General features: G+C 36.6%; 1 protein-coding gene across 1 annotated transcript; it reads left to right on the top strand.

Annotated features, from left to right (window-relative positions):
* The first annotated feature begins 828 nt into the window (after positions 1 to 828).
* LOC145672155 (uncharacterized) lies at positions 829 to 21,511 on the top strand. Its single transcript, XM_081741492.1, has 5 exons — positions 829 to 1,249; positions 4,738 to 4,889; positions 13,599 to 14,134; positions 19,315 to 19,458; positions 21,117 to 21,511. The coding sequence occupies exons 1-5, from the start codon at positions 1,167 to 1,169 to the stop codon at positions 21,330 to 21,332; spliced, it is 1,131 nt and encodes a 376-aa protein (XP_081597618.1). The 5' UTR covers positions 829 to 1,166; the 3' UTR covers positions 21,333 to 21,511.
* The last annotated feature ends 474 nt before the right edge of the window (positions 21,512 to 21,985 follow it).

The following is a 21,985-nucleotide window of genomic DNA, read 5'->3' as shown; positions in this document are numbered from 1 at the left end:
GAGATCCGGATCCGTCTGGCCATCCCTAGCGTAATTTGCGATTAAACCTTAAGTGCGCGATATTCACCCACTTTCCTCTAGTACTGATATCGTGTTAATACAGGAGGATTAATTTCTTAATCACAGTGTTACAACCTTGACGAGTTTACAGTAATACCAATGATTTGATACGCAAATGTAGTAAACTGCGAGTAGAGTGATCAGAATTTTTTCTTGTCAGGCCCGGCAACTAGAAGGGGCTAGGGGGCCTTCCCCCCTAAACTTTTCGTGGCCCCTCCAAACCTCAACACAAAAAACACAATTTAGATATGCAAGACAATTTTTAATGACTTGGCCCTCCCTAACATATTCATGCTCCCCCCCCCCCCCCAAACCTCTGTGGCTAGTTGCGGGCCTGATTCTTGCCATGTTCGGAAATGAAGACGGCGAAAACTTGAGGCTCCATTTATGTAATTTGCTTCTTTTTTATTAAAATCCTGAGGCGCCCACTAATATACCGAAACGTTCTGCGCCCGTAGGCAATGCATACCCTGCCTCCCCTATTGCTACGCCACTGGGCTCTAGAAGGGGAGAACATATTCATTAGACATCTATAACACACCTGGATAAAAGACTGATTAATCATTTGGGCTCCCCATTCGCCAACGCCGCCGAGTGGCAAGAGTAGGAACTATGTGCAGGTGCGAAGAACTCTTCGCGAAGGCGCTATACTATATTTAGCAATTAACCGAATTATGTAGGAAAATTTTCGTTATTTTGTTTGCCTTCTTATTTGCTTTCATTTCTCACAGTGTACAATAAATTATTCTAATTAGACATGTCCTAAGAATCTGATAAGAATAGCATGTTTCGGATGAAAGAAACAGAAGCATCTGGTACTCAGTGTAAGCTGTAACCCCTGCGTTGCTTAGCAACCGATCAACAACTAGGAGGAATTGTCAACGCATGTTAACTGGGTGTTTACATTTAAGTAATCAATTTTTAGTGTGTTTTTCGTTCGTAACCGATGCTGTACGAGATGAAGTTATAAAATGAGTTTATTTTGTGGCCTTTAAATTGCCACATTCAGAATGAAATTTAAGAGAAAACATCAAGAACCTGTATTTTCCAGTTGATGCCTAGCACTTCTCTAAAAACAGAATTCAAGTTCTTAGATTATCGAAAGCATGGCTTTGGTGTATCTGAAGAACCACGATGAGAACATTTACAATCTTATTCAGGAAGAACCAGATGAAACTGTGCCTGAAAAGTACGTATTTATGTAAGAAATTTATAAGTTGTAGAATTTGACGTAGGCTACTATGATAAGTTGGCATGTAAACAATGTTAGTTATTTGGGGTTAATTTTACAATGCCAGCTCCAGCTGGTATACTCACTCAGAAACGAGAAACCACACACTATTAATGTTAAGAAAATGGGTCAAAACTTCCCTAACCTTAAGCTAACCCGTTCCTACCCCTATCTTACTTATTACTCTACTCTACCCTACATTACTTTACTATACCCTTTTAAGGCGGTCCTACTTATCGATGCGCAGCTGGAGTGTGTATTGTAAAGTTTACCCGTTATGGGTTCATAAGAGAAAATACTAACCCATTTAACAATAATTGATTCAATAAAGGTGTCTGTAATTATGAGATAAATCACATCGTTTCCGCCTACTATTGTATCTATTCTATTCTTTTTTAAACAAATCAAATAGATTGATTGGTTGTTTGATTTGTTTTGCGTCCCTTTCAGCACCGAGGCTATATAAAACGTGGACCTATAGGTTAACGTACGTGGGATTCGAATCAGATGAGCTCCTATCGGGAATCGAACCCGTATTTTCTGCGCCGAAGGGAATCTAATAGAAGAGTAGTTTCTAAATCCGGGAGGGACTGTCCGTGAGAGGCGTCAAAGACCATTAAGGACACACAGGCTGCTGAAATAAAATGAAGGAACAGTGAAATTATTTTTCAACTGAAAATAATCCTTTTCTTTCTTAACCATGATTACCTAAACGTTTTGAATAACACTCAAAGTAAATATTGAGAATTTGTTTTTTTTTTCAAGCAGCATTGTCTAAAGGAAAGAGATCAGATAAATCTTACGGGGGCTGAATACCCATAAATAACCTTCAATAGGTGTTTAAGTCCCGGAACACCTATGTAGTGCGCGCCTATGGATACAATTAACATTAACATATGAAAACAGGCTTTGGATTTGTATTTAAACGAACTATCTCAGCAACAACCTGGTGTGACTGAGAAAGTTCTTTGAAAATTCAGTCATCACGGGATTCGAACCCAGGATTTCTTGATTGCACCCCCTACATCTGCGTCATGTGGGCTAAACGAAACGTATGATTAATGGAAGTTAATGATCATGAAAGGAATTGATAGAAGGAAACGAGAGAGATGAGAGGAAAAGTTATTACCAGCAAAGATTCTCAAGATACGGAAATTATTTTGCGTATTATTCCAGAAAAAATTCAGAAAGCTTTATTCATTGTATAATAGATTTTTGATGTGTGCCACGAAGGAGAGAGGGCATCAGACATATGCTCAATAGCCCGGCGGCCAGCCAGTATCTGAAACCAATCAATCTCTGGCACAATTATAGCCACGAAGAATTATGACCAGCCAAATGACTTTAGTTTGTGATGTGTGTCGCTCCCATCTCTATTTCCAGCTTTCTAGATCTAAATTCACCATTACAATTCTAGCACGTCGCCAATGTCTTACGATGTTGGGAAAGCACCGAAATTTTTCCTCACTGTGGACTGTACACAATATCGAACGCATAATTACTAACAAGTAAGCTTACAAGAATACACGATTTATTTTTTTTTTTTTCTTTTAAAGGTTGATTTTGGACGAATACCTTTCTAGCTCGCAACGTCCTTATTAGTAAATTTGGCAAGATGATTTTTGTTTGTTTTAATTTGAACATGCTACAAGCGTTCCTTCGTGTGGATCACACACCCTTAGCGACTCCTCTGATACTATACAAACTTCGTGAGTTGATATGTCTACCTGACTGAGAAGTTCATATACCAAAGATACCAGAGCATGTGGAGGCTCAAAAGCAGCATGAGTCACTCTGCCATATTCCCTATAAAGAATAATATCTTTATTAGCGTGATGAAAACAGCTCAAAGCAAAATACAACAATTTGCAATACAGTTTAATGCTATTATTGTTATTGTATACAGTTTAAGTATATATATATATAATGTGGCTTAGTGGTGGTCAAGGACTTCCTGGTTTAATCCAAGGATATATTACTTTGTGGCAGACAACATCGTGTCCGTAGATTTTATTGGGTTCTGTCGTTTCCTCCCACATTCTCATTCTACTAATTATTCCATAATCATTCGCTTGCATTAATCATTTGTCTCCTTTAGTAGGTCATAAACTTGGAACTTAATACTAGCTAGAAAATTCATTTCAACAATAAAGTATGCATTAAATACATTGTAAAGGTATAATAATAATAATAATATAATGCTCTCACACTGGTCCAGTTGCTAGAGCGTATGCCTTTGGTGCACGTGCTCGGCGATTGATTTCCGGAGAGAGGAACATGGTGGGTCATCAATGGTAGAGCGCTTACCTTTTGTACCTGGGGTTCCCAGTTCGATCCCCGGCCAAGCAAGTTTGTGGTGGACAACATCGTGTCCATGGGTTTCCTGTTTCCTCCCACGTTCGCATTCCACCGATTCTTCCATCATCATTCGCTTGCCTTAATCATCCGTCTTTCTTAGCCTAAAAGGGCATAATCGTGGGACGTTAAACTGAAAGATTTCAATTCATTTCGAAGAAGTGGGAGAGCACAAATATTAATCTTATAATTAATCTTATAATCATTCATTTGTATTAATCATCTGTCTCTTTTAACCTATAAAATATAAACGTGGGACATTAAACTAAAAAAAATGTTTTTGTTTATCTAACTGGCAACTATGGGATCATGAATCCTAATTCTGGGGGCTAAGGGGACCCGGGCTCCCAGAGATTTCTTGAGCCGTCCGTATTTATCAAGGATGTTATAAAATAGAGGATCTGCCCATACAACAAAATCGTGAAGTCATACGCCACAATTTCGCCACGCCTACTCTGCCCGCTCCGCGCCACTAAGATCGCAATGTTTCGAGCCAACAATCATGGCGGAAACGAGAGTAGCCAATCAGACGTGCAGGCTCGGACGATGCTCGGTTGTCTTTTGGCTTCGTTGAGTTAATAGGATGAAGATACGTATGGGCAGATCCACTATTTTATAACATCCTTGGTATTTATAGTAAAATCTTCATTGATGCCTTAGTAGACAGCTGACAACGAAACACACATACTACTTGAATGTCTCCCAGAGTTATATAGAAATTGATGTCACTGTATACCACATTCAACTGGGAAGGCGTAGTCAGCATAATCCCATTTCCATTAGTTTAGTTTTATGTCTAGTTTTTAGTCTTGTTTCTAGTTTTCGAGATCAGAAGTCGCTACCTCTTCACTCAAGTAATTCTCTAATGCCTCAGAATTCTGAATCAACTCCGAAAATCTGAGGTCGCCACAGTCTTGAACTGTTACTTATTCCATTTTGTTCTTCTTCTGGTATACCCGCTACTGGTGTGAGATAACTAATGAACACTGAACATTTTTAAAAAGGCCACGACTCACCAGTCAGATAAACCCACTTTCATTTTTAATTGAAATAAAATTTCTGTTTACATTTACTGTATTTTATTTCTTCAGGGAACCCTATGTGTCTCCGTACGCACAGAAAGTACGAAGAGAGTATCAAGAAAAGAAAGAAGGACACTGGAAAACAATGGGACCTCCCGATGATGCTCCTCCTCAATCTCGAGAACGAAGAGGGGCGATAAAGGTTGATCGGCCTCGAGTAGGTGAGTCCAAATAGACTTACAGGGCCTTATGCAGAGTCGTTTTGACGCATTATTAGTGCCATACTAAAGAGTTCGACTAACATACGTTTCCTGCAGTAGTTAACCCTTTAGTATGACGCTAATCATACGTCAAAACGACTCTGCATAAGGCCCATAATGTCTGAATACTTGATTACATTTTTAAAAAAATGTGAATATTTACTTTAAATGTATTTTCATTCAGCTTTTGATACATATCTACTTTCTGTCAGAGGCTTTAGGTTAGAAGGATATTGTATGTAATTTGTGATATCCGTAGAATTACTTTTATTGATATTTGCCTCTATATTTATTGATCATTTCGAAAATAAACAAACGTAAGTAAGCAGATTCGTGTGTATTTTTCAACATGTGGTTTCATTGAGTAAGTTAGAATTTCATAAATGTTTCATTAAAGAATTAGTAGGCCTACACCAATCGAGTAGAAGATGACATTCATGCGTTTACAGTTTACAAAACATCTCCCCTGCGTGGCGTGACTTTGCTAATTTCCACTTTCCTCTCTGTTCAAACACTATCCCGCCGATTTCATATAAAAGCAGAGCACCAGGAGAAAAATGTCCGAAGTCTAATGAGATGATTGATTTTTCAGTGAACTGTCGTTTCATTCTTAACTTCACAGTTATATAAAAGTGGTTTACCAGTAATTCTATTCAAATTATCAGTTTCTATATTATAGGAAAGGCTAACTACTCGTCTTCAAGGAACCAAGCCAAAATTATTGTCATGGAATTCCAAAGGAATACTCAACAGAAAACTTGCTAGAATTTTACTCATTAGATAATCATAAAATGGTAACGTTTTAAAACAACAAGCAGAAACTAGAATGCCAAATTTAAGGTATTGGTGTGGCCATGAAAAGAAGACAAACGCGTAAATCTGCAGGGCAATGAAAGATTGCTAAGCAAGATAGAATATTAAGTTCCAGGCAGGTTGCTGTTAAGATAAGTGAGGATTTAAATGAGTTAATTTCAGATGAAACAGTGCTACGGCGGCTTTCTGTTATAAACCTTAAGGATCAATTACTCTCAAAACTTTTTTTTTTTTAACAACATAACTTTATATTAATGAAATTAGTTGTAACCATCAAAGTAAGTCATAAAAGCATGTTTCTAGTTGGTATGAAAATAACCAATTAATAATTAATTAGGGTTTTCAATAGCAATGTTTTACTCATCAATCTGACAGAAAAGAAATGGAACTCATATCAAAAATTTATTGTACTCTCTACTTTCAAATGAAATAGTTTGTAAAGTTATATCCTGTTTAATGTTTGTAATAAAAAGCTTTGAATGTGAATATGCTCAGTCAAAATATTTTGTGTAGTAGTAAAATTCACTTTTAAGCTATCTTCTATTACATAAATCCAGGGGTAAAAATGAGGGGCAACGCGGGGGGACGTTGTCCCCCCACTTCCAGATAATATCTGCCGCGTCCCCCTAGTTTCTAAAAAAATACAATGGGCAAAGATAGGCACGGGAAACGCGTGACGTCCTGCTTCCCCCTACCGTTTCAGTTCCACTTTTACCCCTGCATAAATCTTTACATATATGTGTAGGATAATGTGTCATAATATAAAGTGAAATTTTGAAAAGCGTTTAGTAATTTGCTCTAGATTTGATTGCCTATACTTCGAGAAAAGCATGCAATTATTGCACAACTTACAAAAAAAGTTTAGTTTTGCCACTTGTACGTACAGTAGCGCCGCTCATCTCTCAATGCGTAAACTTACCAGCCGAAACAGAGTTGTAAGCACAAATACGACTCAATCAAAAAGTGATAGCCTACGTTTTGTTATGCAAAACGTGGTAAAGTATCCATTTCATATTGATTTCATTCACATTGTTTCGTTATTTGGATTAGTCGAAGAAAATAAGCTTTAAAATGTGTTTGTGAAATACTTAGATGCGTAAAGCACATGGGCGCCGACTACGTGGGTGCTCCGGGGCTCCGGCACCCACAAGATTTTTAGTTTGGACCCAGGTTTGAACCCGTTTCTCTTGCGTTTAAGTCAACCGTGTTACCGACTGAGCTAGGGCAGCCCCAACTTATCTTTATAGGCCTAGTACCGATGTATTTTGTTTTAGCACACACAGCACTTTATGACAGTGTGCATGAAAGATTTTAATTAAAAATAAATCAAACATTGAAACTTCCCTGAAAACGCATAGGCTGATACGTCCCGCCATTGATATGCACCCACATAAATTTTGGAAAGTCGGCGTCGTTGGTAAAGCAACCATATGAGAAATATCTGTGAAATTCATGTAAAAATCTATCACTTTTTGATAAAGTCTCTTACATTACCTTGAGAACAAATTGAATAATTTCCTACAACAAAATGTCCATTCAATAATATTCATAAATAATCTTTTGGTATTTACACTCGCTGGTGAAAGACAACGCTTAATGTTCTAAACTCTCTCATTCTAAAAATTTGAGAATGAAATCCCTTTTGAAACAAAAACAAAGTAAAGGACGTTCGTAACTCTTTAGCTATGTCGGTTTCACAATTACACTATCTATATTTTATTTTAATAGAACCTCAAATATCTATAAAACCTTTGTGATCATTTTGGATTGAATAAATTGTTAACAAAGGAAATGGAACCTATACTTGGGATACTTAATCATGTACAAGGGTGTTTCAGAAAGTCATGCCTCCAAAGTGATATCTTTATATGTGTTTGACAGATAGCACCGACACAGGTATCAGTGAAAAGCTTGTAATATCAGCTGCAAATGGTGGTATCATTTTTCAACATAGTTCTCATTATGGGCAACACACTTCCACCAATGCGAAGCATGGTTTTTCATGCCGTCGGCGAAGAATTATGGTAGCTTCTGGCAACACCTTGCCGAACTGGTGCTTCCACCTTCGCGTCACAACTGTAGCGTTGGCCCTTAAGGTGATCTTTAAGTTTGAGGAAGAGCCAAAATTCGCAGGGCAAAAGATCCGGACTATAGACTGGATGAGGCAGAATATCAACATTTTGCCATCAGGTGGAATAACTTTGATTTTTTGGGGGGGGGAGGCAGAGGAGAGGACGTGTTGTGGTATTCCATCGACTGACGCTTCGTTTCCGGGTCGTATTGGTGTATCCACGACTCGTTGCCGGCGATGAATGTTCCTGGGCGCAAACCTTCCGCAGTCAGAAATTCAATGACAGCCCACTATTTCAACTGGACGTCGCCACTGAATGCCATCCATTGTTCTATTACTCTGGAACGAGAAGAGATAGGAAGGTGAAACAAGTGGCATTCTATAGCTTAAATATCAGTGCATTAAAGATAAGCAGTTCAGAATGTTTGCAGTAGTATTGGACAAGTAGTGGGCTTGAAGGCATTACTTTCTGAATCATCCTCGTATATTTTCAAATGCTCTTCTTATATAATTATTTTTTTCTTTGGTGTCTGTCGACCGATAGACGGACGGACATACACAGCCGTTCCATGCGATTTCCCATACTACTTCGGAAGTTAACTACTCGTCACGGAGTTTGAACCAGGTATCTTTCAGGAAAGACTCTAAGTACTAGCTTATGTCCGCTCAGTGAATCTTCTGGGTTTGCATTCAATTTTATTTCATTTGCTTGTTCGTTTGCTTGTTAGCAATTTATTGTCTCTTTCAAATACCGACGATATGTTAGATGTTATGTACGGTTTAATATGAGATCAGAAGTACATCCATATCCTCAGAAAATCATACTTTTGTATTGAAGATTGAATACTTGCTTTTTAACCACAAGGTGACTTTCATAATGAGGCCAATGTAAAATTTGATAAATAAAGTAATCGGCGTCATCAACGAAACGAAGATGAGTCAGGTGTTCCACATTTACGTTTACTCTTCTATTCTTCCATTATGAAAGGAATATGATTTTGTTCTCTCTGTATTTAATAACATCACTTTGCTGTCAGAATATCAGCTTTTCCTCTAACAAATGTATAGGGTGTTTATGAACTTTGGAGACGAAAACAAGACAAAACCGGTTTAATCCACATCCAAATTCACTCTTGAGAATATTAAACACGAAATTTTATGATTTGATAAAGAAAAGGTCACGTAAAAGTCACGAAATTTCATTTTGGAATTTTAGTAGACTCCCTTCCCTATCAATCCATGTCCAGCAATGAAGGTTTATGTGTTACAAGCTTCCGAAGTCATTGGATTATGAACTTCGAGTTGAATATTGCCAAAATTTGCGCCCATTATACGTTGTCTGTCCACAAGGGAACCGATCTTCATAAATATAATGGTACTTATCATTTGTGGAATTTATTCATATGTATTTCCTTCAAAATAGATTCCACCACTGTTAATACATAGTTTCGTTTCCAGTTCGTCTTCCACTCCTGGAAGCGCCCTCTCTGCTGCTTTAGTGACTAGCACGTGTGTCTTTGGTGCAGGTGGTATCGAGTTCGATTACTAATGGGAGAACATACACACACACACGCAAAATAATTTCACAATCTTCACTTTCGTTAATCATCCAGTCTCCTTTATCCTGAAGGGACGTTAAACTAAAATTTTATTTTATTTTACTCCACTGCTATAGAACGCACTTTTTGGAATAGCCCCTTGGAAAACTCGTAGCGAATTTTTTTGTTATCCGTTCTATGGATCGGAATATATATAAAATTAATGGGTATATGTTTCTTCTATTAGTATTGTTTGTGAAGTTTAAGAGCCTAATCATTGCGAAATTAAAATACCACTAATTTTACAGTAATTATGTGATATCTTCAAATAGATAAAAGATAATCGAAATGTGGAACAAGAGCTCTCTAGATAATATTATTTTGCATGAGGTATCGCTATCATTAGCGTCTTCTCTGAGTGTGCAAGTTGTATGTTAACGCCCAACGAAAAATGAAGAAAAGAGTATTTTAATTTAATTAAACAGATCGTCAGAATTAGGGATTTAAAAAAAATCAACGAAACAGAATCAACTGTTGAACTGCAGAAGAACAGAAGTAGAGTTACCAAATAAAAATAGTCAAAATAAGGGACGGGTTGACGAGTGTCAATGAGTATTACAGGAAGAGTTTTGATAAACATGATTTAGATGTAAAAGATGATCCAGGCCTCGAATAAAAAGAGTAATCATTTTGGACTGAAAGAAATACGAAAGTATGAACTAATACAAAAAATTATTATAAGAAAAATTACATAAATCTTACTTTTAAGACATTGGATTTAGGTTAGTTAAACTTCACGTTTGACATGATTGCACTTATAATCATTTTCAAGTTTGGATTTTTCTTTAGGCTGCTGGAAAATCATTGCAATTTAAAGTCGAAGAGTTGACTGCTATTGTAAGTTCAGGTTTCATCAACTGGGCAGAACACCTATTTCTCGAATCAGTCCATTTCAAATTTATGTGAGAAAACTCGACACATGAATTTGACGGTGGGATGCTGAGAAAAATGAGACGAACTTAAATAAATTTGGCAACTCAGAGCTTTTCTGAAATGGCATTTGCCATTTACTACCCACACTCATGTCCTTTTCCGCCACCAAGACATCAATACAGTATTTTACTGAAGAAAATCCATGTAAATCGTCTAACAAAGTAATTGTTACAATTGTTTGTAAAGTTTAAGAGCGTAATTGTTACAATTGTCTTCAAGCTTCAACTGTTCGCGACTGCAACAGCTGTTTTGTCGGCTGGACAGGCGCGCGACTCGACGACTCGCGACAGACGAGGAACACGGGCGCCGGGCAGGCAGACGAGTCATTAAAAAATGCGGGCTTTAAAGTCGTTGTGTGAGGTAAATTTGTCATTTGGGCAAAATACGGGACTTTTGCCGTCCCGTATTGAAGCTCTCCGGGACGCGAGACAAAATCATAAAATAAGGGACTGTCCCTTGAAATCCGGGACATTTGGGAACCCTGCAGAGAAGTGCTGTGCGATCTTCATCATGTGTTGAGGAGGCGCCTCTGCGAGTAAATCATTGGCAACGCTTTGGATACATTTTGACTGCTTTAGAAAACTCATATTGCGCATGCGTTTCGTGTTTCTTACCTCGTGCTTCTGTGATCCAAGGCGATGTTTAGAAAGTCAACGTCTTGAGTTTTCTGTTTGTCTCCAGCGTTGCCAAGTCTGTAGATTTATCTGTGGATATACAGACTCTTTATAGCAATACGGAATACATTTTTGGGAAGCGGGAGATGATTTACGCACTTTTTTTATTGTTAAACATATCGTTCAATTCATAAGTTAAGGGTACAATCGACTTCTTGCTAAAATACATGTAAGGAACACAGTGAAAAGAAACATCACTTTCCCTCTCGATCCAATAAAGTTGTGTTCGAAGGGTCAGTTGATGAAAAAAAAAAAGCCTGGACATTAACCTACAGAAACGTTTTCCATTCTGTATTTTTCCCCCCTAATTTTCACTTACTTTGTCTTTAGTCGGTCATTCTTAAGACCTACGGTTTCGGACCTCCTATTACTGTTTCTAAAGCAGTAATCGAGATGTTTCTACGCAAAGAAAGAAGGCTCGAGCTGGAATTCGAGTAAATGTGTAAATAATTGCTTGGTTTTGATTTTTAATTTCATATTTTGAGGTTATATTTACTTATACAACTATTGAAATTAAGTGTATTAGTTACGTAATAACATCCTCCGTGATTCATCTTTATAATTTGCAGACTAAATTGTTTGAAGAAAATTGCTATTTAGAGGTTGACGTAACTAGGACATTATGGGGGGATGGCCATGGTCTCTTATTTCCGAAAATTGCGAGAACTTCCAGGCACAGACTATATTCAAGAAGGCAATGGGTGGGCAAAGTATAGTCACTATTAAATACTCGTATGTCGAATGCAAATGTCACTAAAATAGTTATGCGTAAATTGAGGTGAACTTACCACATTATTTTTGATCAGTAAAAAAAAAGCCTTCTTTGCACCTGGGGAGAGGGGGTCCCTTCTAGTTTCGCTTGTGGTTGTGAGGATCATTATATTTTTTCTTTCTTACCAACGCCCTAACATCCACGTCAAGAGACGCCACTGACCGCTATCACTAGTCATCTAGTAGCTTTTCCTTTGTAGCCATTTAGAAACGCGAAAATAAATGCCGATTTTCTAAATGGCTGGAAATAGAAAGCAGATAAGTGAGTCGTGATAACGGTATCTCATGTAAAATAATATTGTCTAGGGCGCTCTTGTTGCACTTTTCGATTATATTTTATCTATTTGAAGATATCACATAATTACTGTAAAATTAGTGGTATTTTAATTTCGCCGTAATAGGGCCTATAAACTATAATTTTGCTGTGTAAACTAGAAACATAATATTGTAGCATACTAAAATATATAAATATGTTGCTTTAATTTCATTTTCTTTTCTTTTCTTTTTATTTTTAAATTACCACGATTGTACTCCAAGGCTAAAATAAACTATGATGATGATAAACAAATTGGCGAGAATGAAGAAAATTGGAAGAAAAAAGAAAAACCCGATGTTCATACGTATACGGTGTTTGTCCATCACAAATCCCATGTGGCGCGAGCTAGATTCGAACAAGAGACGCCGCGCTCTAGAGGTGAGCATTCGATCACTGAACAACCGTGGCGCTACTAGTTGCTTTCAAAGGGGACAAGAATAGAACATTCTGACTACTAGTAAAAATATCATCCGCTTTAAAAAAATTGAGAAATGCTGCGCTAATTGATTTTCTGATATACAGTGAAACCTTTCTTAACGGACACCTCTCAATAACGAACATCTCTATAATATAGACACATTTTTTGTCCCGGCAAAAATATATGTTCTCTTAAGGAACAAAAAAGCCGTCTCTTTTACGGACACTCTCAGATATGGACGCGCACAGTCCTTTTCTCCCCAAAACGTTTTAATAACCTCTTCATAACGGACAGGAATTATTCTCGGTTCTGCGATATAATACAGTAAACAGAAAAGTCTTTTCCCCACAAGTGTATCTATCATGAGTCTAGGCCTGGTGAACTACCACAGAGAACAACTTCAAGTTAAAATTCTTCTTTTTTCTTCCCGTAATAAACTGCTTTCTGGTGGAAATCCTAGAAAACATTTAATAAGCAATAACACTCATGCAGGGTCAGTCGTATGGCCAAGAATTCTATGGGAAAGATCTTCCCTTTCCTAACAAATTTAATCCGTTTTCCTCTGGGTCTTAGATCTTTCCTGATAATTTCAATGTTTGTTTTACAATGACATTTTCAATGAGCAATGTTTCCTCTCTTACCTTGTTTGGAAAAGCTGCATTTTTCTTCTTATGGTACTGGAACAAATCTAGGTTGAAGTTTTCTCGGCTTCCTTTTTTACTTTCTCTAAGAGGATAATTATTTGTGATTGGGGCTGGGTCAATAAACATACGAATATATTAACACATCCCCCAGCAATAATATTATCTAACAGAAATGAATTTCTCCCTCATCACTCCCAGTAATTCAAATACGTACTAAATAAAGTATTTTCATATTGAATTTTACGTATTTACCCTCATACATAGTATATTTACTGTCTATTACTGCATACAATTACTGTTGTGAGAAATTACATTTCTGTAACCTGTCTGTAACGGACACCTCTCAGTAACGGACAAAAATTCATGTCCCATTGGTGTCCGTTATTCAGAGGTTTCACTGTATTAATTCCTTTATTTAACTTACTTAAACAGGAAGATGTAGCTGCAACACCAGAAAGCCACCAGTTCCCCGCTGCCCGAGAAATTGGGGAAAATCAAAACTGAAAAAGGGCCTTGAGAAAGCATATGTAGAAGATGTAATTGATGACGAGAAACCCTGTGAATGTGATGACAAACAATGTTTAGAAGAGGCAGAAACCGTTAAATCACCTAGGAAACCAGAAGCTAAAGAACATACAAAAGAAAAGCATGCTGAAATATTAGTCTGTGAATGTCCTAAATGTCCAGACCAAGAGGAGCCAAGAGAGAAAGAGCCATCAGAAGTGCAAGTAGAGAGAAAAATGTTGGAAAAGAAGGAAGAAGTAGGAGGAGGAGGAGATGGAGATAAATGTCCATGTGTAAAAATTGAGGAAGAAGAAAGGAGAAAGGAAGAAGCGAAGAAGAAAGCTCTACCTTTCCGAAGACCTCTATTGCCAAGACATCCGAAAGTACGACCCGTGGACACCAGACGAGGGGACAAAAATCCTTGGATACCTTCACCAACTTTTGAACGGCTCTTCCACAAACAGGTAAGCTATTCAACAATTTAACATTCTTCATTATTAATGTGATAACTCGTAGCAGTTGAGTTACGACTTTTGTCCCAGTCAACCGTTTTTGAGTCCTGCCAGGTACTATATATATATATATATATATATATATATATATATATATATATATATATATATATATATATATCTTAGTGTAATGTCCTCCCACGCACACGATGTTTGTTCACCACAAAGTTCACTTTGCGCTGGCTGGGATCGAACCACGGACCCCACGCACCAGAGGTGAAAGCTGTACTACTGAATCACCACAGCGTCTTCTTCAGCATCATTGCAGAATTTTATAGTGGGCTACCTACAATGACCGTTACTTGCACAGGAAGATTAGGCTTACGAAAAGTATTTGAATGGTATATTTGAAATCCTTTCCGCATTTGGAACACATTTCAATGAAATCCTAATGATCAAAAGAAACCCATGCGGTATTAGAGTTTATCTATTTATACAAGTGCACATATTTGTATACATTAAAGTAACATGTTGATTGACCCCATACGCAGATAAAATTATTGGAGATTATCAGTGCGATTTTAGACGAATCGATCAAATATCGACCAAATATTTACCATACGACAAATAATCGAAAATGGGAATACAGTAGCCCGGTACATAAACTATTTATTGATTTTAGAAAGGCTTACGAATCCGTTAGGAAAGAAACATTGTAGAACATTCTTACAGAATTTGGAATACCGAAAAAGCTAATTAGATTAACTAAGATATGTTTAAATGAATCCCAAAATAAAGTCCGGGTAGGAAAATTTTTGTCCACGAGTTTTCGCGTCGAGAATGGCCTGAAACAAGAAGATGCGTTGTCATCATTATTATTCAGCTATGTCCTGGAGTACGCTCAGTGGCGGATCTAAAGGTAAAAACTCGGGGGCAGCTAGAACCCAGACTATGATAGATACATCATGAGTTTACTATAGACTTTCAAAAATATGTAAATAAAACCTTAAATTATTTTTGTCACCGAAACAACTGGGGGGTCTAGGTCCCCCGGCCCCGGGATAGATCCGCCACTGAATACGCGATAAGAAAAAGATGGCACCAAGGGCCTAGAGTTGTATGGTATTCACCAGCTTGTGCTGATGATGTAAATTTAATAGAAGATGATAGGAGAACAATAGAAAGAAATGTAGAGGTCTTATTAAACGGTTGCAGGGATATGGGTTTAGAAGTAAATGCAGAGAAAAAGAAGTTCACCGGGATCGTAATACGGCAAATTATGGATGCGTTAACATGTCAAATAATACTTTTGATAAAGTGGATAGTTCCAAATATTTAGGATCAATATTAACAGACGAAAACCATATTCACAAAGGAATTAAATGTCGACTAGAAGCAGGGAATTCGTGTTATTATTCAGTTCAAAATCTTGTTGTCGCGAATTCTGTCGAGGAATTTGAAGCTTAAAATATATAAAACGATAATCATGCCTGTTGTTCTGTATGGTTGCGAAATATGGTTACTTACTCAGAGAGAAGTACGGAAACTGAAAGTGTTTGAGAACAAGATCCTGAGACGAATATTCGGACCTAAGAGGAAATGAAAATGAGGAATGACGGAAACTTCGTAACGAGAAACTAAATAATTTATCCCGCTTACCAAACATTGTTAGAGTCATTAAGTCTAGAGGCTCAGGAGGGCAGGCCATGTAGCCATAATGGAATAAAATAGAAATGCTTTCAAAGTCTTGACTGGAAGACCAATCAGAAAATGACCATTAGGAAGACCTAGACGCAGATGGGAGGACAATATTACTATGGATCTCGCGGAAATAGGAATACAAAGTAGAAACTGGATCCAGTTGGCTAAGGACAGAAGTCAGTGGATAGCTTTTGTGAGCTCGGCATTGAACTTCCGGGTTCCATAGGCTATAAAATTAGTTAATTAGTTAATAATTATAAAGCTCTTTGCTAAATTTGTTTAACCCTTTCGTGGGCAATAGGAATAACATTTCCCGCCAAGGGAGCATATGTATGCTCTTATTTGCTCCACTGGGAAGCGATATTCCCATTGGTTATGAGTCATTTTCACCACGGAAATGGGAATTGCACTAGAGAAATCATTTCTTTTGATTGCTTGGTTGTTTTGAGTGCGTGTTTGGTAACATGGAGGAGGTATCGTTCTATCACTTGTAGAAAAAAAATTGGCCTACGAAAGGATTAAATAAATAAAAAGTGTTAACTAAACTTTAAGAAAAATACTCGTACTTAAACTCAGTATACGTATATTGAAAATTCGATAGTTGTGTGGCAGAAAGATTAAACTTATTGTATAGTTATGTAAATCTGTATTAACTTACTATTTGTCTTCAGAGAGTAAAATCCCATTTGTGCATTTATGTAATTGTATGTTTGTCTTCACGCATTTTAGAACATATCAATTGCAGTGGAGTTACGGGCTTTAGCTTCCGTATCGTATGTTTTTAGATCAGCCAATCAAATTCCATTTGACTACTAACTTTTACTCCATATTCCTTGCATTGTCACTTTCAGTTCTACAGATTTTTCTTGAGTATTGGTGCAGACTTAAGTCTCTTTCACCCACCTTTCACTCTCAAAATCTGTGTAGTAAAATGTTGCTATGTGAATATATAATAATATAATAGTGTGGTTTTCTTAACAATAATTCTTAACAAACAAAATATTGTAATTTATGAGTAAAATAAGATATCGTCAAAATATGCGTATTTGTAGTAAAGTAATATTCAATTATTGACTTCCAGGATCTATGTATGTTTATCTTCCCCATATACTGCTGAATATGTTGTTAAGGTAGTCGTTCTCCAAAATCGCGTAACGAAAACTATCGATAGTGCATAGAGTTGATAGTATTTGGTTCCGAAAAAAAAAAGTACTACAGGGTGTCCAATATACAATGCAATCCGGGGTTTGGGATAGTAGAACTTTCGAACCTGAAGTGATACACGAATAATGGTTATACCAAAATGAAGCCTTGTTCATGCATATATTTTTAAACTAGGAAGCAACGATTGAAGTACACTAGGAACCACACAGTGTTGCCAGATGTAACCGAAGGTGTAAATCAATTTTTTTGCAAAACATGTAAATTGACTCATAACTCATATGTATGGATGTTCTGTCGTTAATTTTCAGATTGTTTAGTTGGAGTGGCTTGGAAACTATGGAGCAGAATTTTTTTTTCATTTCTACCGATAACTAATCGGATGATGCATCTGTAAGGGGGAACTAGGGAGATCGTAGTTTTTATAAATTAACACTCTGAGTTGGCAACTTTGCTGATGTTTCAGTGCACCGAAAGGTGTGTTAAAGATCTGTCTACATTATACAATTACTGAAAACAATGAAAAACAAACTTTGAAAGTATCATGATAAAACGTTTACTTACATGCACCCGGCAACACTGCTACCATCAGAAATGAGTTACCAGCTCTACAGCGGATGCTGGGAGTGTCCCCTGTTTTGAGTCAAACACTGGTTCACACGTTTCATCAGCTTGGCAGCAACTTTATGAAAATTAGAAGTGTTAATGTTCTCAATGGCACTGTGAATGTTCGTTTCCAGGTCTTATATAGTCCGAGAATTGTTCTTGCTTTAAATAGCCCCATAGATATGAATAGCAGTATTGCCGGGTGCATGTAAGTAAAAATTTTATCATGATAATTTCAAAGTTTGTTTTTCATTGTTTTTAGGAATTGCATAATGTAGACAGATCTTTAACACAACTTTTGATTCACTGAAACGTCAACAGGGTTGCCAATTCAGTGTTAATTTATGAAAACTACAATTTCCCTAGTTCCTCTTACAGAAGCCTCATTCGATTAGTTATCGATGGAAATTAAAGTTCTTTTTTCCATTCCATAGTTTCCAAACTACTCCAACTAAACAAACTGAAAATTAACGACAGAACATCCATACTTATAAGTTATGAGTCAATTTACATGTTTTGCAAAAAAATTGATTTACACCTTCGGTTACATCTGACAACACTGTGTGGTTTCTAGTGTACTTCAATCGTTGCTTCCTAGTTTAAAAATATATGCATGAACAAGGCTTCATTTTGGTATAAACAATATTTGTGTATCACTTCAGGTTCAAAAGTTCGACTATCCCAAACTCCGGGTTGCATTGTGTAGTGGACACCCTGTATTAGAGATCAAATTATCTACGCGAGTCTATAGTTTTTTTAGGTAAATATTTTCGTGTTGCGTTGTAAATGTATTTCAATAACAGAGATTTAAAAAAAATGGTTAAAATAATAAAATTACTTTCAACTCTTAGAACATTATGTCGGTTTTAGGAAACAAAATGAAACACATTAACAATTGTAAAATTGTCAAATATACAGTATTTTCCGTTCAAAAGTATTTTTTAACATGTTGGATATTATGGATAACGTGAGCCTAAATATTTCTAAACGTATGCGTTTTATGAAAAATTGTTTCTGTACAAAAAATATTGTTACCTATATTCTATAAAATGACACTAAATTTATCGTTTCATATTCAACCATAACGAAGATATTGCTTTTTTTGGGATATTGTTCATTTGACACTTCCGGTGGCCATTTTCCAATGTGGCAGACAAGGTCAGTTTGGAATTCAGGGCACTTCTAGTATGTTGTTTAGAATGTCATTCCCAACATCTGTACCAATTTTTAGCTTGTTACTAATTTGTTCCTTACTTTTTGGTTATTTGACTGCACTAAATGTTGATACTATCACATCCTATTAGTGTAACAATCGATATAACTGATGGATTCGTAGAACAATGCTAATGGTTCCAGGTTAATCTACGACGTTGCCACATAGTGAATTTTTGATTCCCTATAGCGGCTGAAGGAAGCTTCGGAAGTTATAGCATTTTGGCTTTATTTTGACCTGGCGCTCTAACGGTTAGCGCTATTTTTTACAACACTCTATAAACATATAAACACATCTTCCGTAAGACTTACTACATTCACATATGCTTACATAGTTTGAAAGTTATAATAATAATAATAATAATAATAATAATAATAATAATAATAATAATAATAATAATAATAATAATAATAATAATAATAATAATAATAATAATAAATGAAGCATTAAAAAGATCTTTGGTGTTGAAAATTCCACTTTCTTTCAATTCATTGGTTTCTTTATATTTCAGAAATACGGTGAACTTCCGCGATACATCATCCAGTTCAAACAGGAAGCAGATGAATTGCGTCGTGAGGCTGAAGAACAACGTAAAATAGACCTTACTCCACCAATCAGATGCTTAACGGAAGAAGAACGGGATGCACTTATCAATGTATGTATGAGGTAGCAGGGAAAGTGAAGTAATATGTATGACAGTGGCGTAGCTCTGGGGTAGTCTGCCCCAGCTCAAGCCCTCCTCTCCTAATGCAATAATATTGTAAATAGATTCTGCTTACATATTAAGACGTTTTATATAGGAATTTTAAATATCTATATGTAAAATAAGAATTCCTTAGTGAGTAAGTGACTGATTGATCAATGTCCAGGCCATACTGTTTAAGAGCCTGACATACTAAACACAGGGGCGGATCCAGGACCGACTTTTGGGGGGGCGGTGGGTTCTAATACTACTACTTAGAGCTACTTAGAGCTCCAAACTCTGGTATGGGTTTCATTTATATATAAAATTAAAAAAAAAGTTTCCTCTTCTGGGGAAGGCGATCGTCCCGATCACCCCCCTGGATCCGCCACTGACTAAACATGTTTTCGGACTGTTTGTGATGGTGTTTTTAAGGACAAACTCCATACTACGTCAGAAGCAGTAGAACTACAGTCTGTAGTGAACTAGGCTAAAGGCGGTAGTATAAAATGACAAGGTGGCAAGTTTGCTTGAGTCAGTTTTGTGGGTTCTGAAATACACTTTACAACGTTTACAGCATGCTTTTTTCACTGTTATTCCTCACTTCTTTAATTCGTTTGCTAAAGTCTGTATCTGAGAGCCATGGATTTTTGTTGAAACTCCATTCTACTCATTATGTTAATATGGATAATACAGAATAATATTAAATTTACAATATCCACACAGCTCCGTAAAACAATGTTAGGCCTAGGTATTAAGTGAGGCAGCAATTCGCTCTGTGATACTGCAAGAGCTTAAACTCAGCAAAAGTTTAATGTTGTGAGATCTGGACATTAACAAGTACGAAAAGAAGAATTGAACTAATATTGAATATGTTAGTTTTAGCAAACAATTGCTCATTGTGAATAGAATACTAAACGAATAAAACTTTTATCGTATTATATAAAATTAATAATTTGTGATTTTATGTATGAAATTATGAAAGTAGCGCATTCTGAATAGTTATGGCCTGCTGATAACTAAAGGTAGACAAAAAAAAAAAAGAAAAGAAAAAGAAAAAGAAAAAAGTAGCGTGTCGTCCAATTTAAAATTTTGGTAGCAAGGACACTCAAAACGTCGCTCTATCCGCTACTTGTAGCCTAATATGACAACACTGTTTCATGCTATGTGAGCTTACGTTGGAAAATGTCGTGTCCGTGAGTTTTCTCGGAGTTCTCACGACCCATCACACATTCTTATTTGAACCTTTTTTTATCATCATTTACTTTTAATTAGAAAAAAAATGATTCAACTTTTTTAGCCTACAGGCTATAATCGTGTGACATTAGAAATTTAACTTCATTTCATATCTTGAGAAAAGACTTTCGATTTGATTTTGTAGGGCCTTATGCAGAGTCGTTCTCACGCGTGATTAGTGCCATACTAAGGAGTTCGACTAACATATGTTTCCTGCAATAGTCAGACCTATAGTATGACGCTAATCATACGTCAAAAAGACTCTGCATAAGGCCTGTAGTATCTAAACTCTTTCCTCCCCTCAAACAGTCCGGCCCCTCCTACAAATGCTTGCTACGCCACTATGCACAGTCCTAGTAAACAGAAGTTAATGTGCAAATGTGATTGTTTTTCAGGGCTTGAAGGGAAGTTGGCAAGAACTGCAGAAGGACTACATGTTGTTACCAGTGATCACGGACACAGCAGCTAAGAAAAAACGCAAACAGAAGATTGAGGAGGAATTAGCTGTTCTAGAACAGGATATCCGAACCCTTGAAAAACATCCGTATATATTTATAGATCGGGAAGTGGAAAATTTAGCAGGCGGCGACGAAGAACAAGGGGAAGCGTAATATCTCTTTGATTATAGGTCAACAACAACAGTGTATTCTTAATCGTTATCATTATTCATTAAGAGTATTTAAGGTTAGATTGGTGTCCTTTCGTCTTTTCTATTTTGTACTGTCACTTTTTAGGTGCCTATTTCATATCATATATGTATATTTTTAAGAAATAAAAATTGTAAAGTAAACACCTTCTGTTTTAATGGAAATATTAATTTAAATTTTGTGCTTAAATATTATTAGACAGTAAAACCTCCCTTAATAGACACCTCTGAATAACGGACACTTCATAATAAGAACACACTTTATGGGAGACAACCCGCTCTCTTGTTACGGACATGGACTCTCAACAACAAGGATATGAACAGTCGTCATTTACTACTATAGTGATCGCGAGGAGTCGTGAAGCTTGGCCTAGATTTACCAATTTCACCACCGAATAGAACGCGAGAGTGTGTCTCAGTCGTCAGTCCCCATTCATGAAATTTTGCTAGTCTCATCTCTCGTGTTATACAGAGAAAATCTCCTGGACGTGCAGTGTTGTTGGATTGATGCAAACTTTCTTTTTGTTGTTATTGTTTTATATTTTTGCTATTATTATTGTTGTTGTTTAATTCGAATAATTTTTAAATGTTTGTGTTATAGTTCTTTAAATCCTTTAT

This window comes from Thermobia domestica, chromosome 15 (genome assembly GCF_964235325.1).
Source record: "Thermobia domestica chromosome 15, izTheDome1.hap1.1, whole genome shotgun sequence".
NCBI classification, from domain to species: Eukaryota; Metazoa; Arthropoda; class Insecta; order Zygentoma; family Lepismatidae; genus Thermobia; species Thermobia domestica.
Note: the sequence above shows the minus strand (reverse complement) of the source record. Positions and strands in the feature narration are given on the sequence as shown.